This window comes from Gigantopelta aegis, chromosome 13 (genome assembly GCF_016097555.1).
Source record: "Gigantopelta aegis isolate Gae_Host chromosome 13, Gae_host_genome, whole genome shotgun sequence".
NCBI lineage: Eukaryota > Metazoa > Mollusca > Gastropoda > Neomphalida > Peltospiridae > Gigantopelta > Gigantopelta aegis.
In genome coordinates, this window is record NC_054711.1 from 15,811,910 (window position 1) to 15,838,659 (window position 26,750).

Sequence of the window (26,750 nt, forward strand, 5' to 3'; positions counted from 1 at the left end):
GTATTGCGTGGAAATACGCGAGGTTAATGTTGTCTCGATAAATTCAGATTAATTTGGATAGTTTTGTATCGGTCCCCATGATCGAGACTAGTACGATCGTACTCGGACGTGACCCATGCTGAGAGCTACTGGGTTTGCCTCCCAATACCGGCTCAAACTACATTACACCGACTTCTCTTTCATTAACTATTAACCACTAACTCGCTGGTCTAAATAAATAGTCCATATACCCATAATACCGGTGCCTAGGACAATATTAAATATTAGTACTGTGGTGCGCTTACAGGAAGGAGAAATCACCTGAACAAAGAAGGAATGGCCGCCGAAGATGCGGAAAATCGGGATTTTGTCCACAAATTGAGAAAAGCAATAGGTCATTGTGACGAGACAACCGTACAAAGACTGATAAAAGGCGGTGTCAATGTTAATGGTCGATATTGGGTACATAAATATAATTTTTAATTGTTACATAAAGGCAATTAGCCCAAGTAATCTGCCGTTTGGGCGGGACGTAGCTCAGTAGACTGAGTAGTCTTGACTCTTAGCGCTCGCCTGCTGCGCGATCGATCCCTGTCGGTGGGCCCATTGGGCTATTTTTCGTTCCAGCCAGTGCTCCACAACTGGTGTAACAAATTCCATGGTCTGTACTTTCCTGTCTGTAGGATGGTGCATATAAAAGATCCCTTGATAGTAATCGAAAAGAGTAATCCAAGAAGTAGAAAGAAAGAAAGAAATGTTTTATTTAACGACGCACTCAACACATTTAGTTTATGGTTATATGGCATCAGACATATGGTTAAGGACCACACAGATTTTGAGAGGAAACGTGCTGTCGCCACTACATGGGCCACTCTTTCCGATTAGCAGCAAGGGATAATTTATTTGCACTTCCCACAGGCAGGATAGCACAAACCATGGCCTTTGTTGAACCAGTTATGTATCACTGGTCTGTGCAAGTGGTTTATACCTACCCATTGAGCCTTGCGGAGGGTTTGGAGTCGGTATCTGGATTAAAAATCCCATGCCTCGACTGGGATCCGAACCCAGTACCTACCAGCCTGTAGACCGATGGCCTAACCACGATGCCACCGAGGCCGGTCCCCCCATGAAGTAGCGACTGGGTTTTCGTGTGGTCTTAACCATATGTCCGATGCCATGTAACTGTAAATAAAATGTGTTGAGTGCATTGTTAAATAAAATATTTCCTTCCTTCCTTCCTCCGTTCGAGAGCTATAGTTAATCCGTCCCACAGTGAATGCCTTTGTTCATGCTATTGAAATGAATACAAGTTATTTATTTTTGAGCCAATTATTTTCTAAATTGGACACAAAAATAGTATTTTTGCTTATTTCCAAAAGAGTTTTACTTTTCTTCTTACGTCAAACAAAACTAAAATTATTTACAAAAAAACATTTTTATAGTAGGATGGGACAGACTATAGTCATATAGACAGATATTTGGATGGTTATGATTGCTCTCTGCCGCCAGAGATAACAGTTAAACGAAAACAAAGAATGGCTGCCTACCACAGGGTAGGCTAAGATTTCGGCTCTAATACAACAAAAATCCAATATAACAACTATTTCACATAGTAACCAGTAATGAGTAGTAATTTACAAACTACAGGAAGAAACCGGACAACAGCCCCTTTAAATAATGTTCCAGTTAAAACACGTAGGTGAGTACAGGTTTCTTCCTGTAGTGCGTGCATTATTGGTTAATATGTGACATTTTTTTTATTAGTGAACTCAAAAATTATCAGTGTAAAGGTATTTAGCATCAAATATAGGATTATTTTTTTATTAGTGTGGGAATCTTTGCCTATTGGTTGTTGTAGGCAGCCATTCTGTGTTTTCGCTATACAGTTATTTTTGGTGGCAGAAAGCGATCATAACCATCCAAATGTCAGTCTAGTGGCAGAGTACTGGGGCTAAACGGCAATATGTTATGAGACAAAATCAGTTCTTAGTTAATAATAATAATACAATCTTCCAGTGGAAAAAAATGGCATTTTGCATGAAAACACTAATATGATTAGATTATGTACTGCTTATTGCAAAAAAATCCTAAAAAGAGAATATGGGGAAATGCTAGCTTGAGTGTCCTCTAGAATAAGAATAGAATAAGAATAGAATAAGAATTTATTTGCATAACATCCATATATGAGCAGAGCCAAAAAACATAATATACATTTATATACAGAACAAGACTAACATGATCACAGGGCATGGAACTTAAAAAGTGTTTTCTGTGAAATTTAAAATCGTGAGTCCTGTGTTTTAATTTAAAACTAATTTAAAACTAAAATGTTGTCTTTGCAGTATGACAGTACTCTTCTACATGAGGCAATAACCGTGAACAGCCTGCCGATAGTGTGTACGCTGATAAAAGCGGGAGCAGACGTACGGGCTGTCAATCAGGTAACTTAGGCCAGGGGTAGAAATTAAAATATATTTCCATTAGCCTAGGAGACTGATCAGGGGAGTAGGCTGATGAATTCAGGGTTAAAATTTTTTTTTACAGTGCAATATTAAGCTATTTATTTACTATTTAGATATCATGGGAAACTAGAAGGTTCATATTCGAACCCCCCCCCCAAAAAAAAAAACAACAAAAAAAAACAAAAACAAAAACAAAACAAACCCCCAGACCATGCCAGAACCCTGCTGGTAGCCTAGACAATTATTAGCAGGGCATATTTTAAAAATAATTTGAAAAAAATAAATTATTTGACTAAACAGAACTAGCTCTAGATGTGCAAAAATTTCGCCAAAAATGCAAAACCCACAATTATTTTCCAACAAGTATCAATTATTGCATGAATTTGTTTTCACCAAATTAAAATAAAATTCCAACAGTTGTTCCTAAAATTTGCATTTAGCGAATTTGTCGAGTGGCAGAACTACCCTGCTAAATAATACTATGCATGATTTATGTAGGTGGAGCCAGTACCCCGATGAGAACCCAGTACCTACCAGCCTTAAGTCTGATGGCTCAATCATTATATTACTAAGGTTGTTGCTGCATGTAGCACTGACTAGTCTTCTTGAAAAATGTGACATAAATTCTCGTATTGTGTTCATTCTTTTATTTTATTGTTAATTTTTTTCAATCAACATCAATACTTTGAACTTCTTTCTGCTGGCATGATGATGCATGTAAAAAAAGCCTAATTTCTTGCTATAGACCACAACGTAAACAAACTGATTTGGTATTTTTGTTGCATTCTATTGTCTTTGAATGCTGTGTAAAAGTCTTTGAAAATGGTAGGTAAAAGTCTTTGAATTTGTTTGGTCTTTAAGGCTATGAACCTTGTAAGACTATATATCAGAATAACCAAATGTATGACATCCAATAGCCGATTGTATCATTAATAAATCAATGTGCTGTAGTGGTGTTGTTAAGCAAAACAAACTTCAGACTGTTGATATTGATGTTATATAATATATAATTCTTTCCGACACCATGTTGTTTGGTAAGGCCAAAAAAAAAAAAATAGGTGTGTTTCCGGTCAACCGACCGTCCCTAGTTTTACCCCCCCCCCTCCCCCCGACCCTAATTTTTTTCTTCTCTTAAACTGAAAAAAAAAATATGAAAAAAATAAAAAAATAAATAAATAAAAAAAAGAAGTAAAAATAAAAGAGGACAACATTCCCTTTCGAAAAACATCGAGAAATTATGGAAAAGCTTTTGTAATAGAGTTCCTTCCCCTGATTAGCTACCACTGAACAGCTTGGTCGGTCACGGAAGTAACCAAATGTATGAACATAGTCTTGGTTCAGGTTATTTCAATTAAATATAATCGTATCAATTCAGCTTAATTCTAGTTTCACTTAAATCAACAGGTCTTATTATTAATACATCTCAAATGTTTGCATAAAGTATTTAAATTAAGAACAACGAAATTAATACAAATGTCCCATTAATTTAAGGAAATACACAAACAGTGCATACCAATACTACGACTACGACAACGACAATAACAATAACAATGATAATGATGATAAATAATAATAATTATTATTATTATTATTATTATTATTATTATAGTATTCAATTTAAAAAAACAAAAAACAACCCTACCTACCTACCCTAATTTTTTGGGGATGCAATCGGAAACACACCTTTTTTAGTTTTTTTTGCCTAATGTGTGATGAATTGAAATTACATGTCTGTACTATGCAGGATCAGCGGACCCCACTGCACATGGCGTCACGATCCGGAAGACTTGATTTGGTTAAGGAACTGGTGAAGGCGGGTGCTAGAGTGAATGGTCAGACACTGGTAAGAGCTAAAGTACTGTTGGAAATAGAATAAAACTGATTTTCATCGATTATTTCTTTCATATTAAACTGACAAGTACATATTTTGGAAATATCTATTTAATGATACTCTACCTAATTTAGTATTTACTTGTTTGGGCTCTGATTGATGTACAAGGTGGTGTTTATTCTTGAAATTAAAATAAAGATGTCAGTAAACAGGTGATTTGTGACCTTTATTTCACTTGCTGTATCCTAACAGATAAATATGTTGCGTCGCTTGCGTCCGGTTAGGATACTGCAATTGAAATCAATGATTTCTAAAATAATCGCTCGCGGCCGGTTAGGATATAACTTTAAAGTTTTAAACTGAAATTTGTTTATGGTAGGTGAGACATTTCATTCTACACAGGGCCAGGATGTGGCCCAGTCGTAAAGCACTCGCTTGATGTGCAGTCAGTCTGGGATCGATCCCCGTCGGTGGGCCAATTGAGCTGTTTCTTATTCCAGCCAGTTCACCATGACTGATATACCAAAGGCCATGGTATGTACTGTTCTATCTTTGGGATGGTGTATATAAAAGATCCCTTGCTACTAATGGAAAAATGTAGCAGGTTTCCTCTCTAAGACTAGGTCAAAATTACCAAATAACAAATAGTATGAACCCTGGGATTTGTTTTCAATTTCTTATTGTTCTTAATCTCATATCCTTGAGGGAAATTCATCATCATTTTCATTTACATACTAACCATTTACTATAGGGGTAATGTTAATGCCAGCATACAGGGGTGATGTTAATGCCAGCATACAGGGGTGATGTTAATGCCAGCATACAGGGGTGATGTTAATGCCAGCATACAGGGGTGATGTTAATGCCAGCATACAGGGGACAATATTTCAAAATATTAGGTACATGGGCGTCGATCTGTGGGGGACGGGGGACGCGCCCTCCTCACCTTTCAACGCCGGGGGACAATCTATATAGGTGTCCCCCCTACTTTTTCATTTAGCAAAAGCAACAATACCACCAACAAAAACAAAAACAGCAACAACAAAAAACATTTTTTTTTTTTAAATTTAACCACACGCGTGCACACAAACACTAACACGTCCCCCCCCCCTCCACGTTTAAAGCCGGATTGACACCCATGATTAGATAACATGAAGTTAAGTTACATGATTTTTACCTTGGTAACCAATTGTTCAGTGATATCAATTACAACCCTTATATAATTATAAGAAAATGTATATGGCAAAACACATTGTTTGAAAAAAATAAAATTGAATATACGTCGAGTCCACAACAAATACAAGTCATGTAAAGTGCTGTGGAGAATGAAAAAGTCTGCAGGATGGACTATTACCATGGCAAATGTCAGGGGTTGAAATCATATTTGCATAACAATTCAGTTACCTAATAACATGGTTCTGTACTACAAAGTAGGGTTTCTGCCAGAGGGTAAAACGGGTATGGGACCATACCCAAATCTTTTGCTGATTTTTTTGGTTAAAGTTAACCTTTGAGAAAATGAATGACTCTTATCACTACTATATGATTTTCTCAACTCTAACCCTAAACGTAACCCATTTTCTTTCTGGGGGAGGCCCCCCATACCCCCCGTTGACTGTGGTTGCATTCAATTCCATAGCACAATACCCAAAAATGTCTTTCTGGCAGAAACACTGCAAAGATGTTCCAGTTGTATTTTCAACAAAATAATGCAGCATATTTATTTTCAATTAACAACATACATATTAAATTCTTCTTCTCTTGCAGGACGGCAAGACGAGTCTCCATGTAGCTGTGTGGCGGGGTCATGTGCAGGTTGTGTTGTGTTTGGTCAAAGCTGGAGCCAATGTTAACCTACAGGACAGCGTTAGTAATGGTTATCTTTTTAAATACCCGTCGGTGGGCCCATTGGGCTATTTCTCATTCCAGCCAGTGCACCACGACTGGTACATCAAAGGCAGTGGTATGTGCTATTCTGTCTATTGGGTGGTGGAGTGTTTGGTCAAAGCTGGAGCCAATGTTAACCTACAGGACATCGTTAGTAATTGTTATCTTTTTTAATACCCGTCGGTGGGCCCACTGGGCTATTTCTCATTCCAGCCAGTGCACCACTACTGGTACATCAAAGGCTGTGGTATGTGCTATCCTGTCTTGGGTCGTGCAGTGTTTAGTGAAAGCAGGAGCCAATGTTAACCAACAGGACAGCATTAGTAATTGTTATTTTTTTCAATACCCGTCAGTGGGCCCATTGGGCTATTTCTCATTTCACCCAGTGCACCACAATTGGTACATCAAAGGCTGTGGTATGTGCTATCCTGTCTATGGGTTGGTGCAATGTTTAGTCAAAGCTGGAGTCAACTTTAACCTACAGGACAGTGTTAGTAATTGTTATCTTTTTTAATAGCCGTCGGTGGGCCCATTGGGCTATTTCCCGTTCCAGCCAGTGTACCCTGATTGGTACATCAAAGGCCGTGGTATGTGCTATCCTGTCTATGGGGTGGTGCATATTAAAGATCCCTTGCTGCTAATCGAAAATTGAAGCAGTAGTTTAAAATGTGCTGAGGTGTCATTAATCAAACATTCCTTTCCTTTTCTAATACCCACTGATTAAACAATGTGCTGGGGTGTCATTAAACAGACATTCCTTTCCTTTCCTAATAGCCACTGGTTAAACAATGTGCTGGGGTGTCATTAAACAAACACCCCTTTCTGTTCCTAACAGCCACTGATTAAACAATGTGCTGGGGTGTCATTAAACAAACATTCCTTTCCTTTCCTAATAGACACTGATTAAACAATGTGCTGGGGTGTCATTAAACAAACATTCCTTTCCTTTCCTAATAGCCACTGATTAAACAATGTGCTGGGGTGTCATTAAACAAACATTCCTTTCCTTTCCTAATAGCCACTGATTAAACAATGTGCTGGGGTGTCATTAAACAAACATTCCTTTCCTTTCCTAATAGCCACTGATTAAACAATGTGCTGGGGTGTCAATAAACAAACATTCCTTTCCTTTCCTAATAGCCACTGATTAAACAATGTGCTGGGGTGTCATTAAACAAACATTCCTTTCCTTTCCTAATAGCCACTGATTAAACAATGTGCTGGGGTGTCAATAAACAAACATTCCTTTCCTTTCCTAATAGCCACTGATTAAACAATGTGCTGGGGTGTCATTAAACAAACATTCCTTTCCTTTCCTAATAGCCACTGATTAAACAATGTGCTGGGGTGTCAATAAACAAACATTCCTTTCCTTTCCTAATAGCCACTGATTAAACAATGTGCTGGGGTGTCAATAAACAAACACCCCTTTCCTTTCCTAATAGCCACTGATTAAACAATGTGCTGGGGTGTCAATAAACAAACATTCCTTTCCTTTCCTAATAGCCACTGATTAAACAATGTGCTGGGGTGTCAATAAACAAACATTCCTTTCCTTTCCTAATAGCCACTGATTAAACAATGTGCTGGGGTGTCAATAAACAAACACCCCTTTCCTTTCCTAATAGCCACTGATTAAACAATGTGCTGGGGTGTCAATAAACAAACATTCCTTTCCTTTCCTAATAGCCACTGATTAAACAATGTGCTGGGGTGTCAATAAACAAACATTCCTTTCCTTTCCTAATAGCCACTGATTAAACAATGTGCTGGGGTGTCAATAAACAAACACCCCTTTCCTTTCCTAATAGCCACTGATTAAACAATGTGCTGGGGTGTCAATAAACAAACATTCCTTTCCTTTCCTAATAGCCACTGATTAAACAATGTGCTGGGGTGTCAATAAACAAACACCCCTTTCCTTTCCTAATAGCCACTGATTAAACAATGTGCTGGGGTGTTAATAAACAAACATTCCTTTCCTTTCCTAATAGCCACTGATTAAACAATGTGCTGGGGTGTCAATAAACAAACACCCCTTTCCTTTCCTAATAGCCACTGATTAAACAATGTGCTGGGGTGTCAATAAACAAACATTCCTTTCCTTTCCTAATAGCCACTGATTAAACAATGTGCTGGGGTGTCAATAAACAAACACCCCTTTCCTTTCCTAATAGCCACTGATTAAACAATGTGCTGGGGTGTCAATAAACAAACATTCCTTTCCTTTCCTAATAGCCACTGATTAAACAATGTGCTGGGGTGTCAATAAACAAACATTCCTTTCCTTTCCTAATAGCCACTGATTAAACAATGTGCTGGGGTGTCAATAAACAAACACCCCTTTCCTTTCCTAATAGCCACTGATTAAACAATGTGCTGGGGTGTCAATAAACAAACATTCCTTTCCTTTCCTAATAGCCACTGATTAAACAATGTGCTGGGGTGTCAATAAACAAACACCCCTTTCCTTTCCTAATAGCCACTGATTAAACAATGTGCTGGGGTGTCAATAAACAAACATTCCTTTCCTTTCCTAATAGCCACTGATTAAACAATGTGCTGGGGTGTCAATAAACAAACATTCCTTTCCTTTCCTAATAGCCACTGATTAAACAATGTGCTGGGGTGTCAATAAACAAACATTCCTTTCCTTTCCTAATAGCCACTGATTAAACAATGTGCTGGGGTGTCAATAAACAAACATTCCTTTCCTTTCCTAATAGCCACTGATTAAACAATGTGCTGGGGTGTCAATAAACAAACACCCCTTTCCTTTCCTAATAGCCACTGATTAAACAATGTGCTGGGGTGTCAATAAACAAACATTCCTTTCCTTTCCTAATAGCCACTGATTAAACAATGTGCTGGGGTGTCAATAAACAAACATAACCGAGTTTGAGGATATTATTTGTTGTAACTTGTTTTGTCTTGCTGTTAACAGGACGGGTGGACACCGTTATGCTGGGCTGCTCGTTTGAACTATCTGAAGGTGGCTAAAATACTGATCGATCATGGAGCTTATATCAACTACAAGTCAAAGGTAAAACCAAATTCTCATTTAGGTAGGAAAAAATTAATTTTGATCCTCTTTCTTGTTGAGGGGCAGAACGTAGGCCAGTGGTAAAGCGCTCGCTTGATGCGTAATTGGTTTAGGATCGATCCCTGTTGGTGGCCCTATTGGGATATTTCTCTTTCCAACCAGTTCTCCACAACTGGTGCAACAAAGGTCGTGGTGTGTACTATCCTGTCTGTGGGATGGTGTATATAAAAGATCCCTTGCTGCTAATAGAAAAGAGTAGCCCATGAAGTGGCGACAGCGGGTTTCCTCTCTCTAGATCTGTGTGGTCCTTAACCATATGTCCGATGCCATATAACTGTAAATAAAATGTGTTTAGTGCATTGTTAAATAAAACATTTCCATCCTTCCTTTCTTGTTGAAGTTAAAAATCTAGAAAATAATTGAATTTCAATTATATTAATTTGGTCCGTCAGTAAAAGTAAGAGAATATTTTCAATACAAATTGAAATGCGTAATTGTCATGTCATTGCATGTAGTTTGTATATTAAAATACAATGCAGTAGTGTGGATTTGCTAAAGGGTGTATACTACCAAATCATATCCCACAGATGACAATAGTAACATATGTGGTTAAAACTCCTACCTGCAGCGCATCAGTCAATATAAATGCCACGGATATCAGAAATATTTGGGGGGTTAAGTTGCTCATTTCAGAGATAACGAGTAGCGTCTATGACTACCTAAATGTTTTTGTGTTAGTATATTACTTGCCAATGTATTCTGTGATTTAAATATTCCTTGCTTTTTTAGTCATTTACATATTCCTTGTCTTTAACTGATTTAAATATTCCTTGCCATTGTGGCATTTAAATATTCCTTTCTTTCGGTTATTTAAATACTACTTGCCTTTAATCCATTTAAATATTTCTTGCCACTCATATTCCTTTTCTGTCATTTAAATATTCCTTGCCTTTAAGTCATTTAAATATTTCTTGTCACTGTCATTTAAATATTCCTTGTCTTTAAATCATTGAAATATTCCTTGCCTTTGAATAATTTAAATATTCCTTGCCTTTAAATAATTTAAATATCCCTTGCTTTAAAGTTTTTAAAATATTCCTTGCCATTTTCTCTGAATCTGCTGATTTGATTTCAGTGTGACCGCACACCGCTCCGAGAAGCCTTCCAGTACTCGCACCTTGCTATGGCCAGGTTTCTCATTCTTGAAGGAGCAGACGTCAACTTGAAACCAGACGTAAGAAATATACACTCATTTAAAGTAATTTTAATATCATTTGCCTTTCTATCATTCAAATACTCCTTCCCTTCAAGTCATGTTATGTTCTTTGCCTTTCTGTCATTTAAATATTCATTCAAGTTTTTTATTATTTATTTTTAGCAAACACTCAGTCTTTCTAGTCATTTTGTATTTTCACATAATTAAAACACAAAATAATAATAAACAAGCTATGACTGTTAAAGGGACATTCCTGAGTTTGCTGCATTGTAAGCTGTTTCCGACTAATAAAATATTTCTACGATTAAACTTACATATTAAATATATTTTCTTGTTTAGAATATCAGTGTCTGTATATTCAATGTGTTTCTGGTCGTCTTAATATTTGTAAGAAGCCCAAACTGGATTTTGTCTTCAAATAATTTCGTACGTTAAAAAATATATTTTTGGAAATAAAATAAAATTTAACCTACTATAAATATTAGAACGATCAGAAACACGTTTAATATACAGCCACTAATATTTTATGCAGAAAAATATATTTGATATGTAATTACAATCGTTAAAAAGTCTCTGTTAATGGATAACATCTTAAAAAATGCAGCAAACTCAGGAATGTCTCTTTAATACAAGGATGTTGCTGTACATATACTGATGAAAAGAAATAAAGGATCACAAAATTTGTGATACTATTTAAACCAGTAACAATAAATAGAGACACTAATCAAAATGTTCAACCCGAAGTGTCAGGAAGTTAACCGTGCCACCGACATTCAGTTCCATATTACATCTTATGTTAAGCTGACATTACTATTGTACTAGTCCATTACATTTAGTGTACTATACCATGTGTTCCCTTTTTTCTTTCCATCCGTACATTTTGGTGTATTAATGAAGCATCTGTCTTATGAGGACCCAGTTTATCTAGTTAAGTTATAGTTTCACATAATAAAAACTAATAATCTGCTATCATTTTTCCATAAGCAGCATGGGATATTTTATATGGACTTTCCTACAGACAGGACAGCACCTACGTCAGCTTTTAGACATCACAGATAGACATCATATGGCCTTATTTGGGATTGTCTTTCTTTGCTTCTTATCTTGTAGGATTGCAGTTTTCCTAAACTTCTAGTCCAGATCAACACACTGTCTCCACCTATTATAGAAGAACACCTAAACACACTGGTGTCTGCCGGCTACAAATTCCACAAAGACCTCTGGGTCAAGACGTGTACAGCAACACCAGATGAAAAACCAGCCAGGAAGCTGGTGTCAACACCCGAAACAAACATCAAAGTCTTCAAAGAGTGGTACGAGAACCACCGTGACGTTTTTCCGAAACTGTCGTGTACGTGTCGCACTAGGATAAGACGAAGACTTGGGTACTGTGTTCAGGGGAAGTCGATCAGTGCTGCCGTTAAGAGGCTCGAGCTGCCCCAGATTATAACAGACTTCTTACTGTTTAAAGGAGAAATCAGAGAGATCGACAGTAGCTGAAACAATATAGTGCTAAAGCCTGCGGTGGTTGGAAACAAAAACAAAAACACTTTTGAAGATGAGACAGTGCTTGAAGATTGATTGTTCCAGAAGCTGGTTGACATTGTTTAGAAATGTTCTGGGTTTTTTTAGTTATGCTATATATTTGAGACTATGGTGGTTGAAAATGCAGTCCTTGAAATCCAGAACATCTTGCAATCATAAGAACAGAAGATGGGAGGGTCACTAGTGCCCCCCCCCCCCCCCCCCCCCACCCACCCACCCACCCTGGAAGAAATGGTCTGTTTTTATAGTTGTGCTAAAAGTGCAACATTTTTTAGTCAACAGTAGTTAAAAATGCAATAACTGAACTTCAGATCATTTTGCCACCATAAGCATACGAGAAGGGGTGATCAGGGGGTCAACTCTCCCCCCCCCACCCCACCCCACCAGTGTTGGAGCAAATTTTCCCAATTGGGAGACTTTTGGGCAAAATGAACTGGCCTGAAAAATTTATTTGATATTACTGCAAATACAAACATTGCTTTAGCCAGTGTTAATAAAATTTGTAGATTTAATGAATATTTTACTAGCCAAACACTTTTATTGACTTGACATGGTCTCTATGGTCTCCGGAGACTGATTTTTGGCTACGTGGACTTTGGACATGTTCAAAACCCACGTAGCACCAATGCAGTCTGAACAGGACGCAGTAAGGACCTTCTTAGGACCTACTATCAGCGTGTAGCATAGACATAGCGGACACGTCATATTGACAGAACATAGCAACAACTCGGTGACAACTCCGTCCATGTCTACAGTGCGTCCACTATGCCTATTCATTTGTCCCTACGTTCTTTTGCTACGTCCATCCTACGTTACAGAAGACTTCATGAAGTGAATGCTACGTTCATGGCAAGTTCAAGGCACGACCATGTTTATATCACGCCCACAGGACGTCCAAACACCGACAGACCTACGTTCTTATCACGTCTATGCAAAATAGTATAAATAGCAGGTCCATCTACTGGTATCAGTTCTCTTCAGGCCATGGATGTGCATAGACATAATGTGCTTCTTCTCCATCAAATGGCTGTGAATCAACAGATTCAGGATGAGCAATTGGCACTGCTGGTGTTGAGGAGATGACCGAGGAATAGAAGGCAACAAAGATCTTGCTGGGTGCGTCCTTGGCTGCATGCCGAAAGAAGACTTCTATATGGTCATTATGACCGACTGCTGGCTGAGCTGAGAATGGAAGATCAACAGTCATTCTTCAATTTCCTGAGAATGCCTCCTGAGATGTTTGATGAACTGCTGAATAGATTTGGTCCTAGAATTACCGAAAGAAGACACCAACTACAGGAAAGCATTGGAACCAGGCCTGAAACTCACTGCAACTATATGCCACTTAACATCTGGTGACAAGTATTCAACCCTCCAATAAGACGTCAGAGTTTCCCCACGACACCTGTTCAGTCTTCGTACCAAAAGTCTGCCAGGCCATTGTTGACCTATTGAAAGATGAAGTAGTCTCCTGTCCAGTAACACCAGATGAATGGTGTCCACTTGCTAATGAATTCTTGAAGAGATGGAATGTCCCACATGCCTGTGGCTCTGGCTCCTTGTATTTTAATTACAAGGGTTTCTTCTCTGTCATGCTGATTTGGCTTTGGTCGATGCAGACTACAAGTTTGTGTGGATTGTTATTGGCAGATTGATGCACAGATGCACAGATTTACAACACGTCAGAATTGAAGGAGTGTTTGGAAGATGGAACTATTGCCTTCCCAGATCCCATGCCCGATGACGATCGAGACATGCCGTACTTTCTGTTGGGAGATGATGCCTTTGGCCTGAGAACCTACCTAATGAAGTCATTCTCCCACAGAAGTCTGACTGAAGAGGACTTAATAGCCAACTACAGAATATCTAGAGGGAAGGAAGGAAATATTTTATTTAGCAATGCACTCAACACATTTTACTTACGGTTGTATGGCATCAGGTATATGGTTAAGGACCACACAGATATTGAAAGAGGAAACCCCTTGTTGCCACTTCATGGGCTACTCTTTTTGATTGGCAGAAAGGGATCTTTTATATGCAACATGCCACAGACAGGATAGTACATACCACGACCTTTGTTACACCAGTTGTGGAGCACTGGCTGGAACGAGAAATAGCCCAATGGGTCCACTGACGGGGATCGATCCTAGATCGACTGCGCATCAAGCGAAAGCTTTACCACTGGGCTACGTCCCGCCCTTATTGGCAGAAAGGTATCTTTTATATGCAACATCCCACAGACAGGATAGTACATACCACGACCTTTGTTACACCAGTTGTGGAGCACTGGCTGGAACGAGAAATAGCCCAATGGGTCCACCGACGGGGATCGATCCTAGATCGACTGCGCATCAAGCGAACACTTTACCACTGGGCTACGTCCCGCCCTTATCCAGAGGAAGGCGAGTGGTAAGGAATTGATTTGGCATACTGACCCAGCGGTGGCAGCAACTACTCACCACAATGATGCAAGGTCCAGATACAGTCAGACTCAGCATTGAGACGACGTGTATGTGTCTTCACAATCTCATGAGAAGAAGATATCCTGCATCGTAGAATGCCCAACTTGACATGGAAGATGACGAATATAATCTCACCCCAGGCATGTCGAGAAATATTGTCAGTATGCAGGACCTTGATGTAGTGAAAGGACCAAACATAGACACCATACCAGCAAGGAAGCAGAAGGAGTACTTGAAGTTACACTTCAACAACGTATCTGGATCTGTGCCATGGCAAGACAGAATGATCAGACTCCCACAGTAATGGCAACAAATCAGAGTTCTTTTCAGAACTCACCAAACCTCCCGAAAGCGTATGCCAACAATAGCTTGATTATTACAATTGACAAATAAGTTAATTTCAAGTTTCATACAAAAAAAAGAGATTTATTTATTATTTACATTATTGACAACAGTAACATCAGCACCAGGTATGTACTAAATCCCAGTGTGCACTAACACTATAATCCAAGTTAATATGAAGCACAAAGTTCTTTGAAGTTCTTAGCACAGTTTATGAACACACAGTACATCACAGTTTGTTTCCTTGTTGTTCATTTCGTCGCCAGCCACAGTGTCGAGGAAACTCGTACCCACGGGCGGCATGAAAGGTGTCAACCTGCAGGACCATTTATAGTGACGTGGCGCACGCCCGGGGGAACGCAGTATAGACGTAGCTATAGCGAGTCTCAATCTGCGCGGACGTAGCGGGAAACCTTCCGACGCCGCACGCACCATGTCCTGCACGCACATAGAACTCGGTGGGAACTCTGCCAACGCAACGGGAACTTAGCAAGGACGTGGCGCTGACGAAGCATGAACGAGACAGTTTCACCTTTTTGTCGAAGACCATGAAGTTGTCGCGGAGTCATAGCAATTTCCTAGAACTTCAAGAGCGCAATGGGAACTTCCTTCGGTGTGAAGGGGTAGGGTACTCGGGTTAGCACTTGGATAGCTTCGTAGAATTTGGTCCCGTTTTGTTCCCTACTAGAGAACATAACGTGGTGGATCCACAAAAAGGGAACACCAGTAGTCGTACTCACGTGTACTAGTGTTTGCCTTGGAATTCGTTGAATGGAACAAACTTTCGGTGTTGTTTGCAAACATAGAGAGATGTGTACCTGAAACTCGCTGAATAGTACTTTGAAATATGAGAAATGACAATGTATGTCAAGTACGATGGACGCTTGGACTGTTGTCGAAATCAGTCGTTGGCCAATAAATAGTAAATAACGATTTAAACCTCTTGTGGAACTCATTTGTTCTACCTGTAATGGCCCAGCACCACTGCACTACGTTACATGGGGAGCCAGGCAAAATAAAACTGGCTCCCTAATACGCACATGCACTCGCACTCAGAGGGAGTCGGACAAAAGAATATCGGCTCACCCTACCCAATCCCAAAATGTTCCAGCAAGGAGCTACCTTTCGATCAACTATGTCAAAGCAACCAATTAGCTTAGTTTTCAAATTTTATGAACCGTTCTAAATTATGCGTCAAAATTACCTTCTAGAATTTAGGCAACATTTTCTATTTGGCTTTAATTCTACGGGACATTTTCAAATCCAATAGCACCTGGTCGGGCTGCTTGTGCTCCATTGCACATGTGAGCGCGAATGACACCCCCCCCCCCCCCCCCAAACTTTTTCCCTGTCCTGGACGGAGGAACCGGCGAAATTCGACACCTGTGCGCACGACAGGCGTCTGCTACAACAGCTTGTTCTGAATGTGCACGTTAAAACCTATGACCTGACCTGACCTCATCTGTTAGAAAAAAAAAGAAAAAAAGTTTTATTTAACGACGCACTCAACACATTTTATTTACGGTTATATGGAGTCCGACCACACAGATTTTGAGAGGAAACCCGCTGTCGCCACTACATGGGCTACTCTTTCCGATTAGCAGCAAGGGATCTTTTATTTGCGCTTCCCACAGGCAGGATAGCACAAACCATGGCCTTTGTTGAACCAGTTATGGATCACTGGTCGGTGCAAGTGGTTTACACCTACCCAGTGAGCCTTGCGGAGCACTCACTCAGGGTTTGGAGTCAGTATTTGGATTAAAAATCCCATACCTCGACTGGGATCCGAACCCAGTACCTACCAGCTTGTAGACCGATGGCCTAACCACGACGCCACCGAATCCGGTCATCATCTGTTAGAAGTCTTGTGATTTGCGTGGTTGCACAATGGCCTGCCTTTTGCAATTTAGCAGTAAATGATATTTGCTATTTTGTATGTTGATTTGGATTTCTTTCTTTGTTAATTTTCATTAAATGTTGTACGTAGACAAATTTGTTTTATTGTTGGATTTTGAGATTCGTTATAATAGTTTTGTTTTTACTATTTCCACTGTACTATGTCCTGGACTGCCAAAAACCAAATCGGCATCTTAGAAAGTTTTAATGTGGGGGGTGGGTGGGGGTTCTGGCGTATCGTTCATGGAGATCGCCTCCACGTGTGTAGGTCGTGTGTCGAACCCCCTGCTCAAGCGAATTTTCATTTTCTCAATATATTTCCCAGGGCAGCATGACTCGACCCCCCCCCCCCCCCCCCAAACTTCGCTCGCCACACTCTGTACCCAACCACTGCATAAATTATTGCACACGCGTCTGAACCCTAACGTTAAAGAGACTGTCCTGAGCTTAATGTCATTGTAAAATAAAATCTTTGAATCACTAAAACTACCAGAGGCGGATCTAGGGGCGACAGTTATAATTTTACTATATATTAATTTTAATTTTTTGTTTACGATCCGCCTCCAAACATCCCTCAAAGTTCTCTTGTCATTCCGCCTTATGACATTGCCCCCCCCCCCCCCCAAAAAAAAAAAAGAGAAGATTTTCTGGATTCGCCACTGACTACATACTATCTATAGTTTCTAGATTTGAATATCAGTGTCTGTATAGCCAATGAGTTTCTAGTCATAATGTTTGTAAGTGAGTGGCCCAAACTGGGTCTGGTCTACCAATTATATATTAAGAAATAAAATAAAAGTTTGACCTAGAACTGATACCAGGAAGATCAGAAATACATTTAGTATTTATTACACACCCATTGGTGAGAACACCATGCGTTATTTTTGATAACACATAGTTGTTTACACACGTATGTGTTTTAACAATTTCAAGACATACGACTGGCTGCTGCTAGGTGATTACCACGCCACTGAACTGAACTGAACCGAACCTTTATTTCTCTCAGGCCGTAATCCGCGGCATATGAGAAACAATATATAATACAACAATTCGTACATTTTAACAAGATGACCAATGTCCATTAAAAAAAAAACCCCAAAAACCAGCACGGTAGAAATCCATTACATAGTTAATCTGGCAATCATGTGTCTGTGACGCGTAAGGCAGCTACAAGTGAAAAGGGTTGTAAATATCTTTTAGTTGACAAAATTTAAAATAGGATATGTAAGAAATAGAATAATACATTCGTGTCCGTTAGATACCATTTATCTCACAACTCGTTTAAAAACGTAACAAACTCGCTTTGACCGGCCTCGGTGGCGTGGCAGGCCATCGGTCTACAGGCTGGTAGGTACTGGGTTCGGATCCCAGTCGAGGCATGGGATTTTTAATCGAGATACCGACTCCAAACCCTGAGTGAGTGCTCCGCAAGGCTCAGTGGGTAGGTGTAAACCACTTGCACAGACCAGTGATCCATAACTGGTTCAACAAAGGCCATGGTTTGTGCTATCCTGCCTGTCTATCCCTTGCTGCCTGTCGTAAAAAGAATAGCCTATGTGGCGACAGCGGGTTTCCTCTAAAAACAGTGTCAGAATGACCATATGTTTGACATCCAATAGCCGATGATAAGATAAAAAATCAATGTGCTCTAGCGGCGTCGTTAAATAAAACAAACTTTACTTTACTTTACAAACTCGCTTTCGCTCGTTAAATACATTTGAAAACAACTCGTGAGATAAATTGTATCTAACGGCCACTCATGTATTATTCTCTGTATAGCATTGATGTTTTATAAAGGAAAACAAATCAATATGTCATTAAAACGTATCTGCTAGTCGGCAACATCTTAACGGCAACAAACACCGGACAGTCCCTTTAAATTTGATGATCGAATTGAACAAGTAATCGAGAGAGACAGAGACAGAGACAGAGAAACAGAGACAGAGACACACCAGTACCTACCAGCCTGTAGACCGATGGCCTAACCACGACGCCACCGAGGCCGGTATAATGTGTGATGTTATATGTAAATTTACATGCATATAGATATTATATAGTGAATTGCACTGAAAATGCACCACCTCCACTCCCCATTTTCTGTTATTGCTATAGCATATCCGAATTTTTCCTATTAAACACACAAAAAAGAACCCAGACCCTTGTATACGAGTTTGGTGTTAGTATTGGTTGTTTCTTCTCATGTCTGTTGTAAAAATCTGACCGGTTTTCAATAGAGATCAGTCTGTGGGATGGTGCATATAAAAGATGCCTTGTTGCTAATCGAAAAGAGTAGCCCATGAAGTGGTGACGGCGGGTGTCCTCTCTCAATATCTGTGTGGTCCTTAACCATATGTCCGACGTCACATAACCGTAAATAAAAAGTGTTGGGTGCGTCGTTAAATAAAACATTTCCTTTCTTCAATGGAGATCAGTAGGCCAATATATAACATTACTTTAGCATTACTTACTCATTGTCACGGACAGAACTCTCTGGTGAAGTTCGAGGTTGTGCCCATGACAGGCGTGCTTGAACAGTTCTCTGATGGAAGCATGCCAACACTTACCCACATCACACACACACATTACTTACACTGTATTATATTGTATTTTTACCTCATGTACAGTGTATATGGTCTGAGCATATAACGAATAAAAATAAATAAATAAATAAAGGTATGGGTATTTTTGGGCGTGTTTTCATCAGAGAATTGTCCAAGCACGCCTGTTCAACCTCTGTCTCCACAAAAGGATATAGGATATCATATTAACGTGCCTATATCGATTCCAATTAGGGTTCAGGCACGTCTCTTCTGGGCACAATATCTGACTTAGCCGGTGACTGGGTTCTGGACAGAATATACGATGACATTCATTGTATTTATATTTATTATCGTGCTGTCCTGGGCACACACCTCAGTTATTTGAGCTGTCTGTCCAGGGCAGTGGGTTAGTGGTTGGTGAGAGATAATTTGATGTAGTTCCCATTTAGTCGTTAAACTTGCTGTGGGTGGGATCCGTTAAATTACAGATCATATCTAATTAAGGTCCACGCCCGATGTCCTGGGAACACACCTGTGTTATGTGAGCTGTCCTGGGAACACACCTGTGTTATGTGAGCTGTCTGTCCTGGGAACACACCTGTGTTATGTGAGCTGTCTGTCCTGGGAACACACCTGTGTTATGTGAGCTGTCTGTCCAGGAGACAGCAGTCGATGTAGTGGTCTTACACCTTCCCACCGAGTCGTTAAACTCGCTCTTGGTGGGATCCGTTAAATTACAGATCATATCTAATTAAGGTCCACGCCCGCTGTCCTGGGAACACACCTGTGTTATGTGAGCTGTCTGTCCAGGACAGTGAGTTAGTTGTTAGTGAGACAGCAGTCGATGTAGTGGTCTTACACCTTCCCACCGAGTCGTTAAACTCGCTCTTGGTGGGAGCCGATACCAGGAATGGAACCCAGTACCTACCAGCCTTAAGTTCGATAACTTAACCACAACACCACCGAGGCCAGCGACACTAAAATATATTAAACTTTTATCTACCGGTAAAACATACTAGACCCAAATATTCTTTAAACGCTTTATCACTGGCCTATAGGATACCATATCACAAATCTTTGTGTATTATTCGGATTAGAATATCTTACAAAGATTTGTATTTGTAGTGGATTAAATTAATCTTGTAATTAACCACATAACTGCTAACAGGTCTATCTCTCTACCTGTTTGGCAGGGAAGAGCGCAAAGTGTCGTTTATCTCACGAGGGAAGCCAGCAATTAACACTTTAAACCGCCGGGCCAATTATCTCAAACAACCACACAATCGCATCCCCTGTCACAGGACGCAGACACCGCGAGTTAATCGGCTTTGGGTCTTTAACCGATAATCCCTCCGCATAAAGCACCAAGCCATTTTTTTTTAATCCAAAGATGAATGAATATCTTTTACCAAGTTAAGTGCATTGCTAATTATCAACGTGTCAACTCCATTTTATTAGCGACTGACCAATCGGAAGCCGTGTTGTATTCCCGTCGTTGTCGTCCAACCAATAAGAATGTGTCTTCTTTTTTTAAGGTGACGTCCATACGACGGATTTTATGTATGACGAGGAAATATATTCATTATACAGTAGGCCTACAAGATAACCAAGAAACGTTGTATTTTGAAGGAATTTATGTTTAAATGTGAGGATGTTAAGAGGATCTGGACTTTCAAGTCTTTATGGTATGTAGAACAAAAAAGTCAACTAATTTATACTAAAGTCCAAATCAAAGTTATAACTTGTTTACCAGATACACAATGTACAAAATACTTGTGAGTATATTGCCATTATAACCGGCCTCGGTGGCGTCGTGGTTAAGCCATCGGACATAAGGCTGGTAGGTACAGGGTTCGCAGCCCGGTACCAGCTCCCACCAAGAGCGAGTTTTAACGACTCAATGGGTAGGTGTAAGACCACTACACCCTATTCTCTCTCACTAACCACTAACGACTAACCCACTGTCCTGGACACTGACAACCCAGATAGCTGAGGTGTGTGCCCATGGCAGCGTGCTTGAACCGTAATTGGATATAGGCACGACGATAGGTTCAAATGAATGAATGCCTTTCTAATATTTCAGACTAGTTTAAGTAGTCTCTCTTTTAGTCTGTTTCAAAATGTCTGAAGTTTTTTAAAGTCGCAGACCCTAGTTTTAACCCATGAGAATGAACACTAAGTTTGGTTAATCTACAAACCTGTAACGCATTTGGATAATGTTACTATAGAGTGAAACAAGAGTCTGTGACGTTGAAAAGGGGGAAGTACCCTTTAAAAACAGATAACAGTTCGTCTTTATAAACGTTATTTATATCAGGTATGTGCGTTTCTAAAAAACAACATCGTAGAGGTTTAAAATTAACGAGCTATTCTCGATTAATGAGCATTTAACTGCTCCATTCAAATTCCATAGCACCACCCCCACCCCCACCCGCCTGCTACCGATTTGAATGGGCTGCTGGTGCTCCCTTGCATTTTGTCATACAGGCCCGTAGCAACCGGGTGGTGGGGAGAGGGCTTTGTTTTTTTTGTTTTTGTTTTTTTTAATCACATTGATGTTTGTCATTGTAACTAAAATCTGATATAGAGTTTGTACTCGATCCGTCAGTGCCCCTCCCCCCTTACCCCCACACACTCCCAAAGTCATTCCTACGGGCATGTGACATTAAAAACAACAGGATGACAACAGGATGACCAGAAACACTTCTGGCATGAGTTCGACCCGTACCCCGCTTTCATTGGTTAGGGTAGTTTTAGGTATAGGGTTAGGGTTAGTTTCTAGAGCCTTTGTTATAGAGGGTAATTTCCCGCAGATGTGCCCAAGACAGGTGGAGCGGGGGAGTGGGGCGGGTATATGAGCTATGAAATTTGCATTTTTTATTTAAGAGAAAATACAATGTTATCCTTAAAGACATTCTTTTATTACGTCACGTTATCTCGTATTTCAGCCTCTCCGACGGACCACCCTCACCCGTGGTTGAAGCTGCAGCACAACATAATGGCGGAACATTACAAAGCTTTCAAGTCGTTTGTCATGAGGTGAGCATCATTCTTTTCCTGTTAATGATGATGATTATATAATAACATTTTATCTCATTGCTTACACAGAATGAAGGTTTTAGCATGCGCACACATCAGCTAGTTTGAAATCTCGCTGTAGGCCAAACGTCAAAGCTGCCATTTTGAAAGATCAACTTTAAAATTATTATTATAATTATTTTTATTATTATTATTATTATTATTATTATTCAAGTTATTTAATCATTTAGAATAAATCATCCACATCATTCTCCATGTCGAAAGAGAAGAGAGACAACTGAAATCATACTTTACTTAGATTTTATTTTTTAGATAATCAATTTCCGTACATTCGGAGTGTTTTTGGTCATCCTGGTGTTTTTAATATCACAAAATGCATTTATCATATTTTGAAAAACGTACATGCGTTTGAGAAGTAACAGCTATGGAGTCGAGTTTTAGTCTCTTTTTAGAGGGTATTTCATCATGTCAAAGTCACAGACTCGTATTTCACTCAGTTGGAACTTTATCCAAATGTTTTACAGGTTTGTAGATGATCTAAACTTAGTGTTAATTTTCATGGGTTGAAACTAGGGTCAGTCTCTTTAAAGCTCAAACACGCTGTGCTGGGTATACACCTCAGCTATCTGGGCTGTCTGTCCAGGTTAGTAGTTAGTGAGAGGAAGAAAGGAAATGTTTTATTTAACGACGCACTCATCACATTTTATTTACGGTTATATGGCGTCAGACATATGGTTAAGGACCACACAGATATTGAGAGAGGAAATTCGCTGCCGCTACTTCATGGGCTACTCTTTTCGATTAGCAGCAAGGGATCTTTTATATGCACCATCCCACAGACAGGATAGTACATATCATGGAATTTGTTACACCAGTTGTGGACTACTGGCTGGAACGAGAAATAGCCCAATGGGTCCACTGATGGGGATCAATCCTAGACCGATCGCGCATCGAGCGAGCGCTTTACCACTGGGCTACGTCTCGCCCCCATAGTTAGTGAGAGAGAAGTCGTGTTTTGGCCTTACACCTACCCATTGAGTCGTTATACCTGCTCTTGGTGGGAGCCGGTATCGGGGTGCGACCCAGTACCTACCAGCCTTAAAATGACAAACCCTAGTTTTTAAACACTACAGCATATTTTTCACTATTAGTCGGTGTTTTGTGACAGACCCTAGTTTTTAAAACACTACAGCATATTTTTCACTATTAGAGTCGGTGTTTTGTTAAAGCGACAGACAGTAGTTTTTAAACACTACAGCATGTTTTTCACCATTAGAGTCGGTGTTTTGTTAAAGTGACAGACCCTAGTTTTTAAACACTACAGCATATTTTTCACTAATAAAGCCATTTATGATCACTAAAATCAAACATTACTTATATTTCATTCTTTAGAGTATCCGTTTTTGTGGAACCGAAGTGTTTCTGGTCATCCCGATGTTTCTAATACCAAAACAAAATGTTTTTTTTTTTTTTTTTTTACATTTTTAAAAACGCACGTGCGTCTGAGAAGTAGCGGTTATTGATTTGAGTTCGTCTATTTTTAAGGATATTTCCCGGTTTCTACGTCACAGGCTCTTCTTCCACTCTACTGTAACTTTATCCAAATGAGTTACAGGTTTGTAAATGAACTAAACGTAGTGTCCATTTTCTAGGGGTTAAAACTAAGGTCTGCGCCTTTAACTGAATCATACTTTACTTAGATTTTAGTGTTTAGACTATCATTTCCGTACATCGGAAGTGTTTCTGGTCATTCTGGTGTTTTTAATATCACAAAATGCATTTTTCATATTTTTAAAAACGCACGTGCATCTGAAAAGTAACGATGATAGTCGAGTTTCAGTCTATTTTTAAGGGTATTTCACTGTTTTGATGTCACAACCTTTTGATTCACACTGTTGTGACTTTATCCAAATGTGTTGCAGGCTTCTAGATTAACTAAACTTAGTGTTAAAGGGACATACCCTAGTTTTTAAACACTAATGCATATTTGTGACTATTAGAACCCTTTTTGATAATTGAAAGCATGCTTTACTTAGAGTTTATCATTTTTCATATTTTTAAAAACGCACATGCATCTCAGAAGTAACGGTGCTAATCGAGTTTTAGTTTATTTTTAAGGGTATTTCACTGTTTTGATGTCATATACTCCTGATTCACACTGTAGATTGTAGATTAACTAAACGTAAGTGTGCATTTTCATGGGCTGAAACTAGGGTCTGTCCCTTTAATTGTAACGGGTTGAAACTAGGGTCTGTGACTTTAAAGTCCCATGGCTTAACCACCACACCTCCCAGATGGAAAGCCTAAAGTGTCCCAAGATTATGGTGTCTAGTTATGTTATGATTGTCGATAATGATCTTCACGTCATCCACCAATTATTCGTTTCAGTTCATCAACACTGAGCAGCATGCTACAGAACCAACAGGTCGAGAGAATGGTCGCCACCCGACGACCGCACCATTCAAAACGATACCTGGTCTGTCCGTCAAAACCTCTGTCCTTCCTGAACCCCAAAGAAGATGACTTAGAAAGGCTGACTTCAGACGAATCCCCAATCACGTCCGGCGAATCTCTGATCACTTCTGGTGGGTCCTTGTTATGTGAGCATCCGATGACGCCTGTGGTATCTTTCAGTGACGTCTGCCTTGGGGAAAACTTCTCTTTATTTGAGGAGGTCAAAATAGAAGAAGCAGACGATAAAGAATCGACCATTTCCCAAAAGCAGACGATATCTTCTGTAGCTCCGGTTCAAGCCAGTGTAGTGTCCTCATCCGAAGGGAAATCGAGTGGATTAAGAGATGTTTCTGTAGACGAAAGCGGATGTTACGTTACCAAGCTGCAGTCACGTGAATCTGACGTCATGTGGTCATGCTACAGCAGCGACGCAGCCGTCAGTTCCAGTACTTATTCAGAGGACAGATCGCAACACTCGCCACCAGAAAGTAGTCTGATCTCTGTAAAAGATGTCGCTAAGTATCTCTCGGAAACCCCTCCCCAGAACAACAGATTAAACGATTTTTCGCAACAGGACATACAACGCTTAAACAGACATTTTCGACACCCAGCGCAAATAAACCAAACACCGAATCCTGGTCGATCGCAAAGTCTGTCGCAGATAAACCAGCAGAATTTGGAGAATGATGAATCAAGGATGCCAGAAGCGCTGGATCTGTCTCGTCCAAAGTCAAAGAATGACCGGATACAAGACGAAAACACGAAACCAGGAAAACGACGCCGCGTTTTAAAAAGCAAAAAGAAATGTAAGAATGACATACAAGAACAGGTTGTTGCCATAGATTTTTCACTGAAGAGTCACTCTAAGCTGGGAACTGATAGCAAGGGCTTTACACCCGAGACATACGGCATTAAGAGCTTAACGACATCTACCAACAACGGAAAAGCAGACGATAATTCTAGTGTGTTATGTGGCATACAAAATGGTGTTAAAGCAAATGGCAGATATAAGAAGTTGTGTGACATCCAAAATGGTGTACAAAAAAAGGCAAGTGGCAAATATAAGGAGTTGTGTGGCACGGAGAATGGTGTTAGAGCAAATGGTGATTACACGGAGTTGCTTCAGCTTCAAAACAATGGAAATACAGACATTCTGTGTAACACAGGAATTCTTGCAAAGAACCCGAAGACATCGCGCAAAACAGCTATGTCAGTTCTGGCAGAAAGAGGCCAGCTTACATTGGATCATACGGAGAGATTTAACAAAGGATTAGAAAGCACAGCTGCGGTTATACCACCACCACCCGTGACGAACGGTAAAGCTAAAACTCATGCCTGTAAATTCTGTGGAAAGCTGTTCGCCCAGAGATCGTCCGTGCACACGCACGAGAGAACGCACACCGGCGTGCGTCCGTACAAGTGTGAGTACTGTGGGCGGGATTTCATCGATTGCTCCACCTACACGAAGCACGTGAGGCTCCATACGGGAGAACGCCCATACTCGTGTGACGTTTGTGGGCGTGGCTTCTCGCAGTCCGGAAACATGCTACGACACAAGGCGGCGCGTCATCCGGAAATTCAGAAAGTCACTTCCGGTTTGAAGAATATTAAGACTCAATCAGTCCAGTAATGATATTTACTTGATTTGCCAGTTCCATTCCCGAACCCAAATATATATATATATATATATATATATATATATATATATATATATATATATATATGTATATGTATGTATATATATATATATATATATATATATATATATATATATATATATATATATATATATATATATATATATATATATATATATATATTAAAAATAACCTACATGTTTGTCATGCTTACATTAAACATTAAACATAAACAGTTTTCTACATGACGTCATAATTCGCATAATTTCAACCTCTGAAATTCATACCATCTTGTGACGGCATTTAAGTAGAAATAATAGCATAACAAATACCAGATAATAATAGCAATGCTTTCTGCGTCGGCACTGCTGAGTGCCTATGGTTGTATTGTAATACAATTTCTTTGTTTGTATATTT

General features: G+C 39.7%; 2 protein-coding genes across 3 annotated transcripts; both read left to right on the plus strand.

Annotated features, from left to right (window-relative positions):
• Positions 1–107: 107 nt before the first annotated feature.
• Positions 108–12,475, plus strand: LOC121387442 (serine/threonine-protein phosphatase 6 regulatory ankyrin repeat subunit B-like). The gene is made up of 7 exons (XM_041518558.1): positions 108–441; positions 2,322–2,420; positions 4,186–4,284; positions 6,040–6,138; positions 9,104–9,202; positions 10,338–10,436; positions 11,529–12,475. The coding sequence occupies exons 1-7, from the start codon at positions 316–318 to the stop codon at positions 11,916–11,918; spliced, it is 1,011 nt and encodes a 336-aa protein (XP_041374492.1). The 5' UTR covers positions 108–315; the 3' UTR covers positions 11,919–12,475.
• Positions 12,476–20,116: 7,641 nt separating this feature from the next.
• Positions 20,117–26,354, plus strand: LOC121387531 (neurotrophin receptor-interacting factor 1-like). Of its 2 annotated transcripts, XM_041518682.1 has the most exons (3): positions 20,117–20,888; positions 22,152–22,242; positions 24,631–26,354. In XM_041518682.1, the coding sequence occupies exons 1-3, from the start codon at positions 20,855–20,857 to the stop codon at positions 26,324–26,326; spliced, it is 1,821 nt and encodes a 606-aa protein (XP_041374616.1). In that variant the 5' UTR covers positions 20,117–20,854; the 3' UTR covers positions 26,327–26,354. The 2 variants fall into 2 exon arrangements, with proteins under 2 accessions (XP_041374616.1, XP_041374615.1); XM_041518681.1 differs by lacking the exon at positions 20,117–20,888 and having other exon boundaries at positions 21,524–22,242.
• Positions 26,355–26,750: the final 396 nt, after the last annotated feature.